Raw genomic sequence first — 17,757 nt, forward strand, 5'->3', positions numbered from 1 at the left:
GCACTAGGAGAGACACTGATAAAGGGTTTTTTTTTTCAGGAGGTTGCTCCTTATCTCATGCCAGGGTCTAAGGACAGGATGCTGTGTTGCTGTGTAAAGCCCCTCGAGGCTAACGTGTGATGTTGGGCTGTACAAATAAAACTGACTTGACCTGATCAACACAAAACCATTTCCGCCACTGGCGGCTAACGTCGTTTGACCACAGCTGCGAACACATGGCGAACCCGGCGAGTGGTGCACATTTAATCCCTGCTCCACAACACGTCTTAACGTGGGTCCGCAAAGGATGGCCTTACCGGCGATTGGAGTGCGTCGGTGGGCGTTTCGACGTCTCCCTTATCACCATTGGACCTCCTCCCCGCCGCTCAAACCCGACGCCCCGCCCCCCTCGGCTCACACTTCCTGAATCGGTCGGGAGTCAGTCGCGGCGAGTATGTGCGCGACTCCTCGTCGTCGCGGAGGAAACCAAAATGAGGTAAGACTCGGGGGGGCATTGAGTCGCCGTCTCAGAGCCGGCCCGTACCCACTTAAACGGGCTGCCCGGCTGCGTGGCGAGTGAGTTTTATATCCGCTCAGTTGAATGAATAGGGGGGGAAGCGGCAACCGATGGCCGCGCCGTCGGAAACGTGAGGGCAGCTGGCTAGGTAGGTGATGTGCCGCCGGTGTCGAGGCAGTTAAAATAAAACTACAATTTTAAAAACAAACAAACACAACTGGAGGCGTGAAATATCAACGCCACGTCGCCCCTTTCGCTCGTTGTCTTGGTAGAAAGCAAAGGTTGGTGGTGCGCTAGCTTCGGCTAGCTAGCAGAGCCGCTAGCGTTGGCTTAGCTAGCGCTAACTGGCGCAGATAGGGTTAGCCGGGCGCGGCGGTCCCTTAACGTGGAACTGTAACGTTAGCGAACGCGGTGCCGTCCGGACCCGAGCGTTAAAGCGCGTGTGCTCGGTAACGTGTAAATGGACCCCCCTCCTCCCCTTCCCCTCCCCTCGGCTTGGGTCCAGATCATTGTCTCGGTTCGGATCGACGAGCCGCCCGGCGAGCTAGCGGATTGTTTATCCGCAAGCTAACGTGGACGACGGCTCACGGTTTTGAAGCTGAGCCGAACCGACCCCGAGACAAGCGGTGTTTGTGTCTGTGGAGCTTTTAACGAGAGTCTCCGAGTCCCGAGTTAAACACGGCACTTCTGTGTGTGTGAGAGACAAATCCCGAGTCACTCAACACGCTCATTGTGTGTGAGACTGAATTAGACCCGCTGCTGCTGCTGCTGCGCGTCCCCGCCCTGCCTTTCAAGGACGTAAGGTGCAACAATGGGCATCAGTACCCCCCCCCCCCCCCCCATTTATCAGATCTGGACGTCGTTCAAGTATCGGTTTTTTTTTTTTGGATAAAGTTTCCTAGCTAATATAAACCCTGAGATACTGGTCAAATGTATTGCGACGATGTGACAGGTTAAGACAGTGGTTCTCGACCTTTTTGGGGGTCCTGGACCCCCTGCGTGTTTTTGATCTACCCTGAGGACCCCTCCACCTGATCTTGGGGGAGGGGGGTTGCAATTTGTAGAAAGAGTAGAAACTGCATTTTAAATTGCATTATAGCATTTATTCACTCTTTGGGGCAAAAATAAGAGCTTTCAGTTGTAACTTAGATATAGTTAACAAAACAGAATTCTTATGCAGTAACTTTCAGATGTGTGTAACAAAACAGAATATGTATTCAGTAACTTTCAGATATATGTAACAAAACAGAATATGTATTCAGTAACTTTCAGATGTGTGTAACAAAACAGAATATGTATTCAGTAACTTTCAGATATATGTAACAAGACAGAATTTGTATTCAGTAACTTTCAGATATATGTAACAAAACAGAATATGTATTCAGTAACTTTCAGATATGTGTAACAAAACAGAATATGTTTTCAGTAACTTTCAGATATGTGTAACAAAACAGAATATGTATTCAGTAACTTTCAGATATGCGTAACAAAACAGAATATGTATTCAGTAACTTTCAGATATGTGTAACAAAACAGAATATGTATTCAGTAACTTTCAGATATGTGTAACAAAACAGAATATGTATTCAGTAACTTTCAGATATATGTAACAACAGAATTTTTATGCAATAACTTTTAACAATGCAAACGGGAGCGAGATCTCTTATCAAAATACAATAAATTACACTTGTGAAACAGATGTAATTAGAGAAAAAAGTCCTGTTACCCTTTATAGTTTAGGCAGATAAAGGTCTCAGTCACATTTGAGTAAAATAATCCTATTTCTATAAATGTCATAGGATCTTTTTTTTAAAGATATTTTATTTTCACGGACCCCTTGCAATTACACTGCGGACCCCCGGTTGAGAAACACTGGGTTAAGTAACCCAAGTTAATTAAGTTGTGTCCTGCAGTCCAGCTTTACTCACCGAGGGGCTTCACGAGTAGAAAGCCAATATCTAGAAGCCATATACTGCTGGTTATGCATCAATATGTTTGTTCAGAACACGCACTTCTCACTTAATACATAAACTATTACAAGTCATAGAGTGGTTTAGAAAACGTCATAAATTAGATTTGCACGCTACCTAGATAGAATCATTTCGAGAACAGGTGTAGTCCAGTAGTCCAAGTCGTTTGCTGTGCTCTAACACGCGAATAGCCCGAATTCATAGTTACGTGACAGGTCCCGAATTCAGATGATTTGTAAGCAGAAGTAGCTGCTTGGTGTTATGTTGATCACAAGTGTGTTTGCACAATGAAAATTATGACAAATGTTTTGCAGCTATTTTGTTTTTGTCAAGCCCCTATGATAAGCTCGTTGTTTCTCAACTTTATAAGGTCTTCAAATGTCTTGCGAAACTTTTTATGAAGCCAGCGCAGTTGCAGCCAGCGTTCTGTATTCTCTTCATCCAAGTCACAAATTGTGAAAGATTGTGTAGCCTCAAAGGAAGCTGAGCAAGAAATGAAGAATATCTTTGGTGCTTATTCTCGTGTAATGGTGTCTGGGATGTGACATTGAGAATGTGTGGGTCTGAGTCACGGGTTTCAGCCAAGACAAGACCCTGCTTATGCGGCAAAATGGATCTTTCTTGTCTGAGGCTCCCAACTGCAATGATTACCATGACTCATGCTCTGCCCTTCTTCCACTTCTGTTTAGTTCACAAAAGTAAAATTCAAGTAAATTAGTAAGTGGGTTTTTTTGTTTAATAGGATTTTCTTTTCCTTATCTACTTTGTGTCATTTTCGGGGTTCTGAATATTTTTTCACAAGCTGGATAACTAACTGTTTTCCTTTATGTTCACCACCTTCTCTTCACAGGAACATACATCTGTGGGAGGGAACATGACACTTGAACATGACACAAGGAAGACATTACCATGACATAACCCAAGGATAAACCTAGAGCTGGCTCCTTGTTTGTTGTTGTTTTGTTTTTGTTGTGTTCAGTGTCAACACTTGTTTTTGTTTGGATCAAACTTTTACCACTGCACCACTGTTCAGTAGACTGGAAGTCACCCTTTTTCCTACTCACATCGAAGACCCACACCAACTGAGGTATCTGAGACTTTGAAAAAGCCTGCACTTTGTGCATAAATCACATTTTGACCTGCACTTACCATGTAAAATTCCACAGGAATTTTGCTAGAGCGTTAAACTTGCTACAGTCTTGTCTATGTAAGGTGTTTTGTTTGTCTTGTTCATACTTCATTAATCCATTTTTGAAAGCAATTTTCACAGTTGTCTTTTTTTGTTTTTTTATTTAAAAAAAAATAATGTTGTAGCTGTTCTTAGGCTAAACTATTCTCTAATATCTCTTTATTCCAGTAGGCGGTTTTGAATTATAATGTAGACAATATCTTTGTACTCATACATGCATATATTTTGTGTAAAACACTCTTGTCTAATGATCGGTCTCGAACTGGAAAAGTTTGTATTTAAACCTTTTATGTGGGATTGGGTATTTTCAAGTCCTGTCTGTCCATTTCTGAGTTGACAGTGCTAAGAAATTGTAGAGGTTGAGAGCACGTCAGAGTAAATTCTTTGAAAAGACAGGAGGTTTGTCGAAATGACAGAAGGCCTGGTCTCCTCTAAGTGTCGTCCATACTGGATTGAAAGATTAAACAGAAGCATCTTCAAACTGGAGGCTTTTTATTTTTGCTTGCTCAGTTCAAGATGTGCTTCTAATAGACAAATGGATACACAAACCAGTATACAAACAACTTGTTGTAACCTTGTCTCTTAAAATACAAGCACTGAAGACAGAGTAATTTTGAGGGGGATTCACGGACAAAGTTTTAAGATCAAGGCTTAAAGACTTTTTCAGTTTCCTTGCAAAGCTTGAAGAGCTGCTGAATTCCATTCTTCAAGCCCATACAGTTGTATGAAATACGAGCCGTCCACAGAGGAAATCTACACTACATTGAATGTCTTTTTTTTTTCTTGACCCGCCAAACCCCCCAAAGTCATAAGGATGCGATCCCCAGAACCTCCCACACCATCCCCAGCAGAAGCCCTTCTTCATGGCCAGTTTGCAGGCTGGGGATCCGGCAGTAACAGCAACAGTAACAGCTGCCCCAACAGCCCTGGTGGCCCAGGGGGGCTTTCCCCCGCTGCTACCCCGGCTCCGGCCTCCAACTATGCCCTTACCCTCACCCACACCCACATACATGTCCAGCGCCTGTCACCGCGACCAGGAAAAGAAGCTCGTCTTCTGCTGCCATTACCAGAACTCGTAGGATGCAGCTGCCCCCGTGCCCCTGCACCCCCACTCCTGGTGTTGTATTGGTACCCCCCAGGCAAGCGGAGGAAAGGGGTATCTCGGCGCAGGCAGGTCAGGGCCTACTTGGCAGAAAGCAGACTTGAAGCCGAGAGGTGGTCCGCTGCCGTGCAATGTCTGCTCAGAGGGGTGTCCGTCACTGCTGACACAGGTGAGTGTGTGTCTTTCCACTGGATGCTTGTTTGTGTCATGATTGAACATTTATAATAGTGTGACATTGTTGAGGTGGTCACTTTCTGTTCTTTGTTGATATTCTTTTAGATGATCATATGTTGGATATGGTGTTAAGCTTTATTAGATGATGTAATAAGAATTGAATAGTTGGCTTTTGCGCAAAGGCTAATGGCATTTGAAAGCTTTACTTTCACAGTCTTTTTAGTGGTGGTGGTTGTTATTCTTAATATGAAGTTATATACCCCCCTAGTCCAAGGCTTGCTGAAGTCATCAGAGAGCAAAAGGCAGAACTCAGAGTGGCAGAGAGAAAATGGCATAAATCCAGAGAGCCCCCTGACCTCAGTGACTATCAGTCTCCTAGCATCATTGTCCTCCAGTTTAAGAATTGTGAAGAAAACTTACTATCAGAACAAGATCTGGTGTCACAGATGCTCGGAAAATGTTCTCTGCTTTTAACTCACTCTTCAATCCATGTTCTCCTCCGCTCTCCACTCTGCTCACTGCAGATATGTTCCCCTCGCTTTTTACTGATCAGGTCTCTGCCATCAGTAATCAGTTCTCTGAGCCTGACCATCTCAGTCTGCAGCTGCCAGCAAACAGGGCCACACTCTCTGCATTCTTTCCTCTGACCAAGGAGGAAGTCTCCAAACTTATGCTGGACTCTCGACCCACTACCTGACCACTGGACCCAATACCATCCAACCTTCTACAGACCATTTCCCCCACACTTAACCCCGCAGCCACACACATCATCAACTCCTCACTTGTAACGGGTGTGTTCTCCAGCGTATTTAAGCAAGCTCGGGTCAACCCGCTGTTCAAAAACCTACACTCAACCCAGCCCAGGTTGAAAATTACACACTGGTTTCACTCCTGCCCTTCCTATCAAAAAATACTTGAGCGCACAGTCTTTAACCAAGTCTCTGAATTCCTTTCTGAGAATAACCTGCATGACCCGAATCAGTCTGGCTCGGGCACTCTACCAAAACTGCACTCATGTCGGTAATGGAATCACTGTGTTCAGCCAGAGCTGTTGGTCAGTCCTCAGCTCTGTTGCTGCTAGATCTGTCAGCTGCCTTTGACACAGTTAACCACCAAATCCTCTCCACACTCACTGAACTTGATATCTCAGGAACTGCCCTTCTGGTTCATGTCCTACCTCTCTGGGAGATATTTTAGATTATCTTGGAGGGGAGAAGTGTCCAAACAGCACAGCTTATCCACAGGGGTTCCTCAAGGGTCGGTGCTCGGTCCCCTTTTCTCAGTATACACCATCTCACTTGGTGCAATCATCCGCTGCCATGGTTTCTCATACCATTGCTATGCTGACGATACCCAGCTCTTTCTCTCATTCCCTGTGGAAGACTACGCAAGTCTCAGCTCAGATCTCGTCCTGTCTTGCCAATATATCAGCATGGAGGACAGAACGCCACCTTCAACTTAACCTCTCTAAGACCGAGCTCCTTGTGAACCAGTCGCTCTTTACGACAAGAGATCCGTATCCAGCTCGAATCAACCCAGCTCATGCCCACGAAGTCTGCTCGAAACTTGAGTCTCATGATTGATGACCAACTAACCGTTAAGTTTCATGTGGCCTCAATTGCTTGGTCGTGTTGATTTGCCCTATACAGCATGAGGAAGATCAGACCCTACCTGTCTGAGCATGCAGCACAACTCCTGGTACAGGCTCTTGTAATATCATGCATTGGTTAGTGCAACTCCTTACTGGCAGGCCTCCTTGTATGTCTGTTCAAATCTCTGCAGATGATCCAGAATGCAGTGGCATGTCTGGTCTTCAACCAGCCCAAAAGAGCACATGTCACCCTGCTGTTCATATCCCTCCACTGGCTCCCAGTCACTGCCCTCATCAAATTCAAAACCCTGACACTCATTTACAAAACAGCAACTAAAACAGCTCCCACCTATCTGAACTCCCTCATTCAGGTCTACACTCCCTCCCACTCACTACGCTCTGCCAATGAAAGGCACCTGGTACTGCCAACACAACAGGGCCCTAAGTTGCTAGCTAGACTCTTCTCTTCTGAAGTTCCACAAGGTTAAACGAGGTTATCAAACTCTGTTCGATCGGCAGAGTCCCTCTCAATCTTTTAAGAAAAAACTAAAGACCCAGCTCTTTCGTGAACACCTCTGCTCTTGATGAACTGAAGAAAAAAATCTGCTTCTGTGCACTCTATGCGTTGCCACAGGACTATTGGACTCAAACTTAGCTTTATGAAACTTACTCGTGTTGTTCTCTCCCGCCTAGATCCTTGTTTGTGTTGTATCAGCTCTCAGATGTACATTGCTGTGGATAAAAGTGTCTGCTAAATGATATTGTAAATTGTAATTGTAATATAAATATGTGCTGCTTTGATTTAGGTGTCAAGCCACTGTTTGGAGACTTTGCATGGCCCTTTGTTGTAGACAGTTTTTCATGCATGCAGCACAAATTACCATTGTTACTGAGGATAAATCATTAAGCTCATGTTACACCATCGCTAATACTTACTAAAATGCTTTTACAGTAGAGCTGTTAAGCATTGTGGGGGTTTTCCAGAACAAAACACTATCGATTAATAATAATAAGCTTGAATAACTATAAGATTTATTCCAAGGTTTTCATCTTTGTGTGTTTGTATAAGTTGTGTGATTTTTCCGAGTTCACTTTTCTCACTTTTTCCTTTCTTTTTCTTGTCTTGTCTGTCCTGCACACACTTGGTCTGGTCTGTATCATTAAATGTTGAATGCTGAGGCAGTAAGGGTGGGTCCAACCCCCCCCCCCCACGGCAGTGTATCCCCCAGACCTCTGAAAACAAATAGACAGCAAAGCCATGCTCGCCGTTTACCCTCTGTCTGTGTTTGCCTGTGTGCGTCTTTCTTTCTCACCGCTGCTTGTTCCATCCCTGCACCGCACGCTGTCTGTCTGCATCTGCAGGTTCCTCCTGCCTTCTTCCTACCTTTAAACCCGTTTTATGTCAGATCCCTTCTGTCTTTTGCTTTTACCCATCTTTACCAATCACATCCATGTAGCCCTCTCCCCTAAACTGATAGAGCTGTCAAGGTTGTCGGTCAGATTCCTTCTTTTTTATGTCTCAGCTGTCTCATTGTCACCCCCCCCCCCCCCATGTCCCCTCCCTTTAGCTGTCTTACCTCATTTGTACTCTGCAGCAGTGCAGCCTTTTTTTTCATGTTCCCCCTCTAGATTGTTTGCTCCTCTCCTCAGGGTCCAAAATTAACTTTTTTGGCTTGCCTACAACGGTGGCTGGTAGATGAAAAAATTTACTGGCCAGAAAAAATGGCTTTGTATAATTGCAATTTGCTGTTATTACTATTTAGCATGTCATCTTTCTCTGATATGCGATTCTCAATCAGTAATTACTGTAGTGTGCAGAAATATCCAACTGCTTCAACACTAAAGTGTGACATGTTTGAATTAACAGATTGTGGTATTTGCCTTTAAGTGCGAGAAGGATCAGCAGAGTGGCGCAGCGGAAGTGTGCTGGGCCCATAACCCAGAGCTCAAAGGATTGAAACCACCCTCTGCTAGCTTATAATGGGCAGCATGGTGGCGCAGTGGTTAGCGCGGTCGCCTCACAGCAAGAAGGTCCTGGGTTCGAGCCCCGGGGTAGTCCAACCTTGGGGGTTGTCCCGGGTCGTCCTCTGTGTGAGGTTTGCATGTTCTCCCCGTGTCTGCGTGGGTTTCCTCTGGGGGCTCCGGTTTCCTCCCACAGTCCAAAGACATGTAGGTCAAGTGAATCGGCCGTACTACATTCCCCCTAGGTATGAATGTGTGTGTGTGTGTGTGTGTGTGGGCCCTGTGTGGCAGCCTGCCCAGGGTGTCTCTCCGGCTGCTGCCCAATGACTGCTGGGATAGGCTCCAGCATCCCTGCGACCCTGAGAGCAGGATAAGCAGTTCGGATAATGGATGGATGGAAGTAAAAAGAAGTAACAGTACCAAGTTCAGCGTCATAGTTCATGTTGTTTTTTATTCTGTAGTAGCGTGTTCAGTCTTCTGACAGTTTGCTCTCAAAGCGATTTTCCTCCTCTTTGTCTCCGCCTGAGGACAGTGTTGGTGGAGGAGGCGAGGAGGGAGCGCTTGCATTGGCTGTGGCAGCAGTGGTCTCTTTGGCCAGAAGCTCACCTGTTTTCTTTTTCTTCCCTGGGGGCTCCGCTCCCGCAAATAAATCTCCACGAAGCTGGGATTGTTTCAACTGCCCGGAGGAAAACAAGTACCTCAAATACTCTAACAAAAAAATTGCGCTGTTTAGTGACTGATGCAGTTACGTACTATACACACAGCACGGCGGATCTAGCAGGTTGACGTGACCGCAGACCAGCAGCTTTCTCCAGCAAGTGTAGAGCGGGAAACTTTTTTTTTTAAACTGACCAGTCGTCATAATTTACTCGCCAAACACTACATTTACCCACATTTGGCGACTAGCGAGTGTTAATTTTGGACCCCGCCTCTCCTACTGCTCCACTTTGTTCAGATCGCCCGCTGTCTTCCGGATCTCGCTCATTTTCAGATCTCTAATCTTGTTGCTGCTTCCTTGCCATACGATTGTGTAATGATCGGCATTGGGCTGCTGGTTAGAGGGGCTTTGTAGTGGCCTTCTTTCTCGAGTGAGTCGGTGAGATGTAGATCGCTGTGTAATGTTTGTTTGTCTGACAATGTGGTCATTTCATCACCTTCTCTTAATCTGCATACGTAACGTCAGTAAAAATGCCGGTTCATCAACTGACCGTTGTTTTACTGTACCAACACTGCAACTGATCCTGGATCACCGACTTCTGTTCTCCCCTCCGTGAAATTCCCTGTGATGGCCTGCCGGGTTTCCCACTTCCAGGGATTGGGAGTTATATTTGTCTTTGGACCAGATTTGCGTCTGCATTTAAAGGTAGAACGAGTAGGATTTGTTGGTTGTGGCGTTCAAAGTTGGCTCCTCTCCAGCTCGGCGATACCAGAAGCGTGCGCCTGCGTCACTCTTCATTCCCATCCTCTCCCTCAGTGCTCACCAAGCCCAAATTCACTGGTTCTGGAACGATCATTGTCCACTTGGCATTTTGCCTCGCTATAGTTGCATCTTTTCAGTGCTGTTACCGCCATCGTCGTAGCTTCCTCTTGGATGCCTGCTTACGATCTGGATCTGGCACCTGGTCGCTACGTTTGAGTCCCTCTGTCTGAAGGTTAACGCCCAGAAACATCCAGTAAACAGCAAAATGAGAAAATACAGGCCAAGTCTCTGCAGCTACGGACACCGCCACTCACGTCTAGTGGGTCATGAATTATGATATGGAGGGAGTATTTTTGTATAAGTCTATACATCAATTTTTAGGAAAATCCTACTTGTTCTACCTTTAAGTGATTTATTTTTTTTGCGATAGCAACAACTACTGCTGAAACGTTTAGTCAGTCGATCAATCATTTTAGACACTTATAAAATAAAAATGCCAAACGGTTGCTTGTTCAAGCTTCACTGATGCTCAGATTGGCTTGTCTTTCTCTAATTCATGTGATAAAATGAATACTGTAGGTTTTTTTTCCCACTTCTACTCAGACTCACTGTACACTTGTATAACACCGGGAATTTGTAGTGGACGTCCGTCATTATTTTTGGCATTTTATAGACTAAAGGATTAATCAAAACGATAGATTAATCAATAATGAAAATAATCGGGCGTCCAGGTACCGTGGCGGTCCATTCCGTTGCCTACCAACACAGGGATCGCCAGTTCGAATCCCCGTGTTGCCTCCGGCTTGGTCGGGCGTCCCTACGAACGTGGTTGGCTGTGTCTGCAGGTTGGAAGCCGGATGTGGGTATGTGTCCTTGTCGCTGCACTAGCGTCTCCTCAGGTCGGTCGGGGCGCCTGTTCGGGGGAACTGGGGGGAATAGCGTGATCCTCCCATGCGCTACTTCCCCCTGGTGAAACTCCCCACTGTCAGGTGAAAAGCGGCTGGCAACTCCACATGTATGGGAGGAGGCATGTGGTAGTCTGCAACCCTCCCCAGATCGGCAGAGGGGGTGGAGCAGCAACCGGGACAGCTCGGAAGAGTGGGGCAATTGGCTGGATCCAATTGGGGAGAAGGGGGGGGGGCAAAAAAAAAATAATGAAAATAACTGCCGGTTACGGCCCTAGAAACATTATATGGCTGGGTGCAGTCCGAGCTGTCCATTTTCTATCCCCTTTTACTCCTTTTGAGTCACAGTGCTGAAGCCTGCACACCCTGAGCAGAGGGCAGACAGACACCCTGTACAGCTCACCAACACACGGCCATACACTCACGCATGCCAAATCACACCTATGGGCAGTTTTACCGACTCCCTGTCACATGACGTGTCTGTCGTTGCAGTGTGGGAGGCAGCTGGCATAAGAACAGGAAAAATATACGCCACACCGAAGGCCCAGAATTGAACTGAAGGACCGCGGATGGGGAATTCCAAATGGCAACTGCTTAGCTTGCGTCCTATGCAGCTTGTTTTGCCAGCTGAATTGCTACTGAAATGTCATCTAATTTCCATGTTGTGCAGGAAATGTGTTTTCTAATGGACATTTTTATTTTACCTTGTTTCTTTAGAATTTTCGAGGAGTCTGCTACCTCGTCCACAACGGCTCCTGCTCTTGGTCAACCCCTTCAGTGGGAGAGGTCAGGCAATGCAATGGTGTCAGACCCACATTCTGCCGATGATCAGGGAGGCAAATATCAGCTACAACTTGATACAAACAGGTAGCTAGCACAAACATACACACACAGGCCGGAAAAGCTCTCATGGAGTCTGATAATAAGGTACATAAATTCAATGTGACGCTTTGTTATACTGAGACTAATCTCCCCTGCTGTCTCAGAACGACAGAACCATGCCAGGGAGCTTATCAGGGAGATTTCGCTCCCAGAATGGGACGGCATCGTCATCGTATCTGGAGATGGCCTGTTGCATGAGGTGTGCATGTCTTTTTATACACTGACCACATGGTATAGATTTTAGGTTTGGGAAGAATCTGGGCAAGCGCTTTACTCTGGGAGGTCCACCTGCGTTGTTGGACCTGTGTATAGCTTCGGTACCTAATGTGTGTTTATCGATGTCTATCTGAATATACTGTGTGCCTCACAGGTGGTTAACGGCCTGATGGAGCGCCCAGACTGGGAACAAGCAATAAAGACACCTGTGGGAATTCTGCCCTGTGGCTCAGGAAATGCTCTGGCTGGTTCCATCAACCACCATGCGGGGTAAGTTCCTCTCACCTCTGTAAAGGTCACATCATCTGTCCCAGCTTAGTCATTTCTGGCGGCCTACTAGAAATTTCTCAGCTGGTCAATAAATTTCTCAATGCCGATCTAGATAATCTCTCATCCAGCGCTGTGAGAGTAGGAAGTGCTAATCAAGGATAACCTTAGGACTTGTGTCCCCCCCCCCCCCCAAGTCATATCCCTATCATATCTCTGCATCAGCTGTTTTGCTGAAATCATTGTAATTGGTTGAGCAACTGGTCATTTTCATCCCTCCCTCTCTTTCCACATTTTCTCTCTCTGTCACTTTTTCTTTCTGTCTGGTTATCAGCTTGGTTGGTTATGGGTTGTTTTGCATCAATAGGGAGATAGCTGAGGTGTCCTGCCTTAGTGTGAAAAAATGTTCTAAGACCAACCAGCCTTTTTCTTCAAACACAAAACCATTATGGTGTTTTCTCTATATATACCCTAGGCCTCTCAATTGTCCCATAGAATATACTACTACTACTACTACTTCTACTTTTGGCTGCTCCCATTAGGGGTCGCCACAGTGGATCGTCTGTAGAATATAATACATAGAATATAATACACTGCATTGAGTTCGTAACTTGGAACGGGTGTCCTCAGTACTCATAGAGGAGTGAAACTTCAGTTGCTTTTTGCAAAGTGTAGATCTCGACTTCCTTCTGCTTGAACATGCAGTTTAATGAGGACAATCCAGATACCTTATAAAAACTGCTTCTTAAACTGAGGAGCAGCAGGTTCCTCCACGAGGCGGTGTTGTGTGCCACGTTGCTGCCAAGCTTGTGTGTGCTAAAACATTAGTAGGGTAGAGGTGGTATCCATTGAGGGCAAGACGGCATTGCAGCAGGTTAACGCAAGGTAACCCGATGATATGTGCATCAAAAATCCACAAAAAAAGCTTTTTGTTTTTTTACGCACTCAGTGGATACTGTGCAGTTGAGTTCTTTATCATTTCTACTAAATTGAATCAAGACTTTGAAAATTGCTTTGACAACCCTAATCTACGCCTGCTTATCTCGGTCTAGATACGTCTTGATAGATACAGGACTGTTTTTGCCCTGTTGTCTGTACAGGTCACTCTTTATCTGCGCTATCAAGAGATGGTGTTCACTTGCATGTTTTCTTTCCTCTTTCGTCTGTTCCTCAGATATGACATGTGCCTTCGGGAGCCCCTCCTCTTAAACTGCTGCTTTCTGCTCTGCCGCGGCGGGGTCCGACCCATGGACCTGGTCTCAGTGACAACAAGCTCTGCCCCCTCTCACAACGGCCGTACGTCCGGTCCCCGAAGACTGTTCTCTTTCCTGTCTGTTGCCTGGGGCTTCGTGTCCGACGTGGACATCGAGAGTGAGAGGTGTGTATGATGCAGAGTGACTCTGTCATGTGTCCAAAAACAAATAGCAGAGCTTCAAAGTTAAAGAGTCTTTAACAAGGCTTGAAAATGAACACAAAGAAATGGCAAAAACAAATTAGTTTTACACTCAACATAAGAAGTACAAAGTGTTCAACCCCTTTCAAATCCATCTAATATATGTCACACTATTTTTCTTGAGCATACCATTTGTCTTCTATGAGCTGCTTGCAGCTGCTTGGTGTAACTACAGGTAACGTTCATGAGCTCTGCTCCTCAGCAAAAGTTGGAGTTGTTTCAGCTTTATAAAGAGGTAGGATATTCAGAGCTCTAGGCAGGTCAGGTGCTGGTGCTCAGTGGCTTACCTTTTCCATAGGAAACGATACAAACATACAGGAAGCGCTTTTTTACAGGTCTCCAGTGGACACACAACCAAAGTCTAATGAACACAAATTAACCAAGTCCTTGCTTGGACTCTGTAACGGTAGTGCTTTGCATCTATGACACCTGTGTGTCCTTGTGTCTGCTAACATACGGACACGGGCGTTACTAACTTGTTTCAGCCAGGCTACTATAAACACAGCTGATTCTGTCACATAGCCTATTTATGAGAGAACATTTTAAGTCATGTTTCAAAACTCTTCCCCTCTTGCAGGTATCGTGGTTTAGGCTCTGCTCGCTTCACCCTGGGCACCCTTGTGCGTATTGCCTCGCTTCGTTCCTACAAGGGTCGCCTGTCCTACCTCCCACCCTCCATTGTCCCTCCGTCTCCGGATGCAACGTCACCCCCTCCGAGAAGGCCTCTCTCCCGCAGCATCACGGAAGGCCTGGAGGGCTACTGCCGAACCCCTATCCACCGCACCTGCTCCGACATGGGCATTAGTGAACAGCGCAGTCTACGCAGGGGCGAGGGAGAGAGGGAGAGAGAGCTGGAAAGGCAGCGAGAAAGGGAGAGGAGAAGGGAAAGGGCCAGGGGAGGAGGAACTGGAGTTGTGAGGGCAAGTAGCCTTGCGGAAGACAGAGAGAGGGAAAGGGAGGGTGAGGTGGAGATGGAAGAGGACCAGTCAGGGACGAGTTCAGAATCGAACGAAAGAAACAAATGCAGTATGAGAAGGGATGAAAGGGTAGCCCCGACTGAGGAGGAAAGGGAAGATGAGGGAAGAGTGGAGCAAGACTGGAGTGAGATGGAAGAGGAGGTGCAGGGCGGAGATGGGGAGGGCAGTGGGGGCTCTGTGGAAGGGGAGGGTGTGGTGCCAGCTCGAGAGCTGGGGGAGAGCTATGGTGTAGATATGGGAAGGGAGGCAGATGAGGAGCCAGAGGGCTGTTTCACGTACCCTGATGGCCTTCAGGAAGCCAGACAAACTCGGAGAAAGAACTCGGCCCCTTCAAGCCAGATCGCCAACACTCTCTTCAACCAGCCCCTCAGTCAGGAGGCTGACTCCATGTCTGGGACTGCATATGGTGTTGACGATGTGGATCTGAATGACACCTACTTTCAGAGAGAACCCTACCCAATGGACATTGCCCGTGAGCGAGCACTCACAATCTCCTCTCCCTTTCGACACTCTCCCTTCTCTTACAAGCCCAAGTCCCTGGACCAGAACCAGAATGCGTCCCGGCCGAGACCCCTCTCCCTCCTTCAACACTCCCACTCAAACTCCCTCCCTCCTAAGCTCCCCTCCCTCTCCCTCTCCCTCTCCCCCACACCCCCATCTTCACCTTCTTGTGCTTCCCCCCGCTCCTCATCCTACCTCACCCCTCGTCCCAACACCCCTAATTCCAACTCGCCCTCACCCTCTTTCCGCACACCATCCGCATCCTTCAACTTTGACATTGCTGAGCCAGCGGGACCCCTGAAGAACCGTCCCTTCGTCTCATTGCCTTTTAATCCCCCCAGGGATGACCTGCTACCCCCCCTGGACCAGCCCCTTCCAACCAGGGACTGGGTTACCATTGAGGGGGACTTTGTCCTGGTTCTGGCCCTCTACCAAACACACTTGGGGGCCGACCTCCATGCTGCTCCCCAGGCCAGGTTCGATGATGGGCTGATCCATTTGACCTTTGTGCGGGCAGGGATCTCCAGAGCCACACTGCTCAGGCTGTTCTTTGCCATGGAGAGAGGAACCCACCATTCCCTCAGCTCACCATATGTGAGCCATGTTTCATGCAGGGCCTTCAGACTACAGCCTCTGTCCACGAGGGGAACACTAACTGTGGATGGAGAACTGGTGCCCTATGGCCCACTTCAAGCACAGGTCAGTAATGGGACAGATGGTGCTTTTTTTTTTCTTTTTTTTTTTGCTGACTCCACTTGTCACGCAGTGGTGTGATCTTTGTCGTCTAGTGTAGCTCAGTGGTTAGAACATGATGTATTTATTTTGCTGAGGTAAGGGATTTGATTTCCTCTTGAGTCACCCATACTCAGAGCACATGATCAAGTGGTGCTTTGATTAAATGTGCTTGTCAAGTAATGTCATAAATCAACAATGATAACCCACCACTAAAATATTATGTTAACACAAACTGGAATTCAGTCAGTGCAGCATCCTTGGTTGGTCAGACCACAGCTGTCTCAGTGTGAGGACCATCAGGAGAGACGGATGAGACGATTATGTGGTCAGAAATATTCAGACACATTAGCTTGCTGAAGAACCATCGGGTTTGCTGTTGAATGTAGTGGTTATGTAACCATAAAGACAAGAAATGGAAAGTTATAACGCACTGTTTCTTCAGGCTCCCTCAGGGCAGGTAGAAGCTGTCTCTTGGCTTAACATTTTGTGTAAATATATTTTTATTGATAAGATAAGGGTTACGTTTGTGTTTGCAGAAGGTTATTTTTTTCTGTGCCGTCTGTTGATAGTGTGTTGTGTTGCACAAATTGGTAGCTGTGAGAAATCCATGGTAATAATGTCATTTGTTCATGGTCTCCCAAACATCCCACAGGTTCATCCGTCCATGGCCCGTCTCATCGTCGGCGACTCTGGAGTGAAAATTACCAGGTTCTGACCCAGGGATTGGTTGGGCCAGTCAACCGATACAACAACCTCTTGAACTATGTAATCTCTGTTGCTATCTACACTGGGAGAGACAGGAAAAAAAAAACACTAAGAGACTTAGTATAGCCGGGATTGCAGCAACTGCTTCACTGGGGTTTAGTGAAAGGGATCGCCCACCGAGCCAAGCATCCGAGGGAGCGTGACCGGAGGGATTAACGGCAAATTTGAAAATGGATGAAAAATGCACTTCATTGCACAGCTTTTGGATTAAGCGATGTTTACCCTGAAAAGCCGGAAAATGGCACAGTCTAAGATAAGAGGGAAGAACAAGCGAATGTTTATGGGATTATTATTGCAGATTGTGCATGTGTTGGATGTATACATTCTAGTATGCATGCATGCAGAGAAGCACTACCTGATTTTTGCCTTATGAGATAGAAAAAAGAAAAAAAAAGAGTCAGAATCAAATCAGAGAAAACTGTTTTTGAATGAGGAAGCCTCTAGAACAGGTTCAGGATCAGTGGGGTGAGACCCCAAAATAAATTGTCCCCTTTCCCATGCCCCGATCTATCCTTTCTTAAACCTTCCGTCCCTGGAATAGATGCCTTATCCGCCATCGGATGGCACGTTTTGTTGTGACTTTGCCCTTTCTTACTTACATAATGAATCTAAATCTTCGTACTCAGCAGATCTCCAGCTGCATATCAGTGCGTCCGTCCCCTGGAGAAAAGCTGTACGTGTGCAGGGAAGTAAAGGTAGAACCACCGTGTCGTTCTTTTTCAAGACGCTGTTCTATTCTCGACGCTGTTATGAGTCACAAAAAATGGACGCAAGTAAGCCCCAAAGACCACTTCCTCACAAGAGTGCCAGCCAATGTAGAATAACAAATATTGAGATTTTCAGGTCTTATTACAGTAGAAAGATCACTAAAAACTGATGAATGATGACCATTACTGATGCTTAAATTGCATAATCTGCCTGTTTTTTTTTTTTTTTTAGCAAATAGGTACATGATGCTGTCTTTCAGACTGGTCTCCAACATCTTCAAACAAAACATTGCCTGAAGAAAGCAAGCATCTTTGTCAGTGGTTTTACATTGTTAATTGAAAAAAAAAAATTCAAAGTCATATTGCCCACCACCACCGCCACTACTTGTTCACTTCCCTGTAATATATTTACACTGGAAGGTGCACAGGGACATCTTTACTTCTG

General features: G+C 46.3%; 1 protein-coding gene across 2 annotated transcripts; it reads left to right on the plus strand.

Annotated features, from left to right (window-relative positions):
* The first annotated feature begins 426 nt into the window (after positions 1 to 426).
* On the plus strand, positions 427 to 17,536 carry sphk2 (sphingosine kinase 2). 2 transcript variants are annotated; one of them, XM_056286843.1, is made up of 8 exons: positions 427 to 475; positions 3,317 to 4,926; positions 11,527 to 11,676; positions 11,796 to 11,890; positions 12,062 to 12,177; positions 13,349 to 13,552; positions 14,205 to 15,804; positions 16,493 to 17,536. In XM_056286843.1, exons 2-8 carry the CDS (start codon positions 4,470 to 4,472, stop codon positions 16,553 to 16,555), a joined length of 2,685 nt encoding a protein of 894 aa, XP_056142818.1. In that variant the 5' UTR covers positions 427 to 475; positions 3,317 to 4,469; the 3' UTR covers positions 16,556 to 17,536. The 2 variants fall into 2 exon arrangements, with proteins under 2 accessions (XP_056142818.1, XP_056142819.1); XM_056286844.1 differs by lacking the exon at positions 427 to 475 and adding an exon at positions 560 to 644.
* Positions 17,537 to 17,757: the final 221 nt, after the last annotated feature.

The sequence above is a fragment of the Lampris incognitus genome, chromosome 9 (assembly GCF_029633865.1).
Source record: "Lampris incognitus isolate fLamInc1 chromosome 9, fLamInc1.hap2, whole genome shotgun sequence".
Classification (NCBI taxonomy): domain Eukaryota; kingdom Metazoa; phylum Chordata; class Actinopteri; order Lampriformes; family Lampridae; genus Lampris; species Lampris incognitus.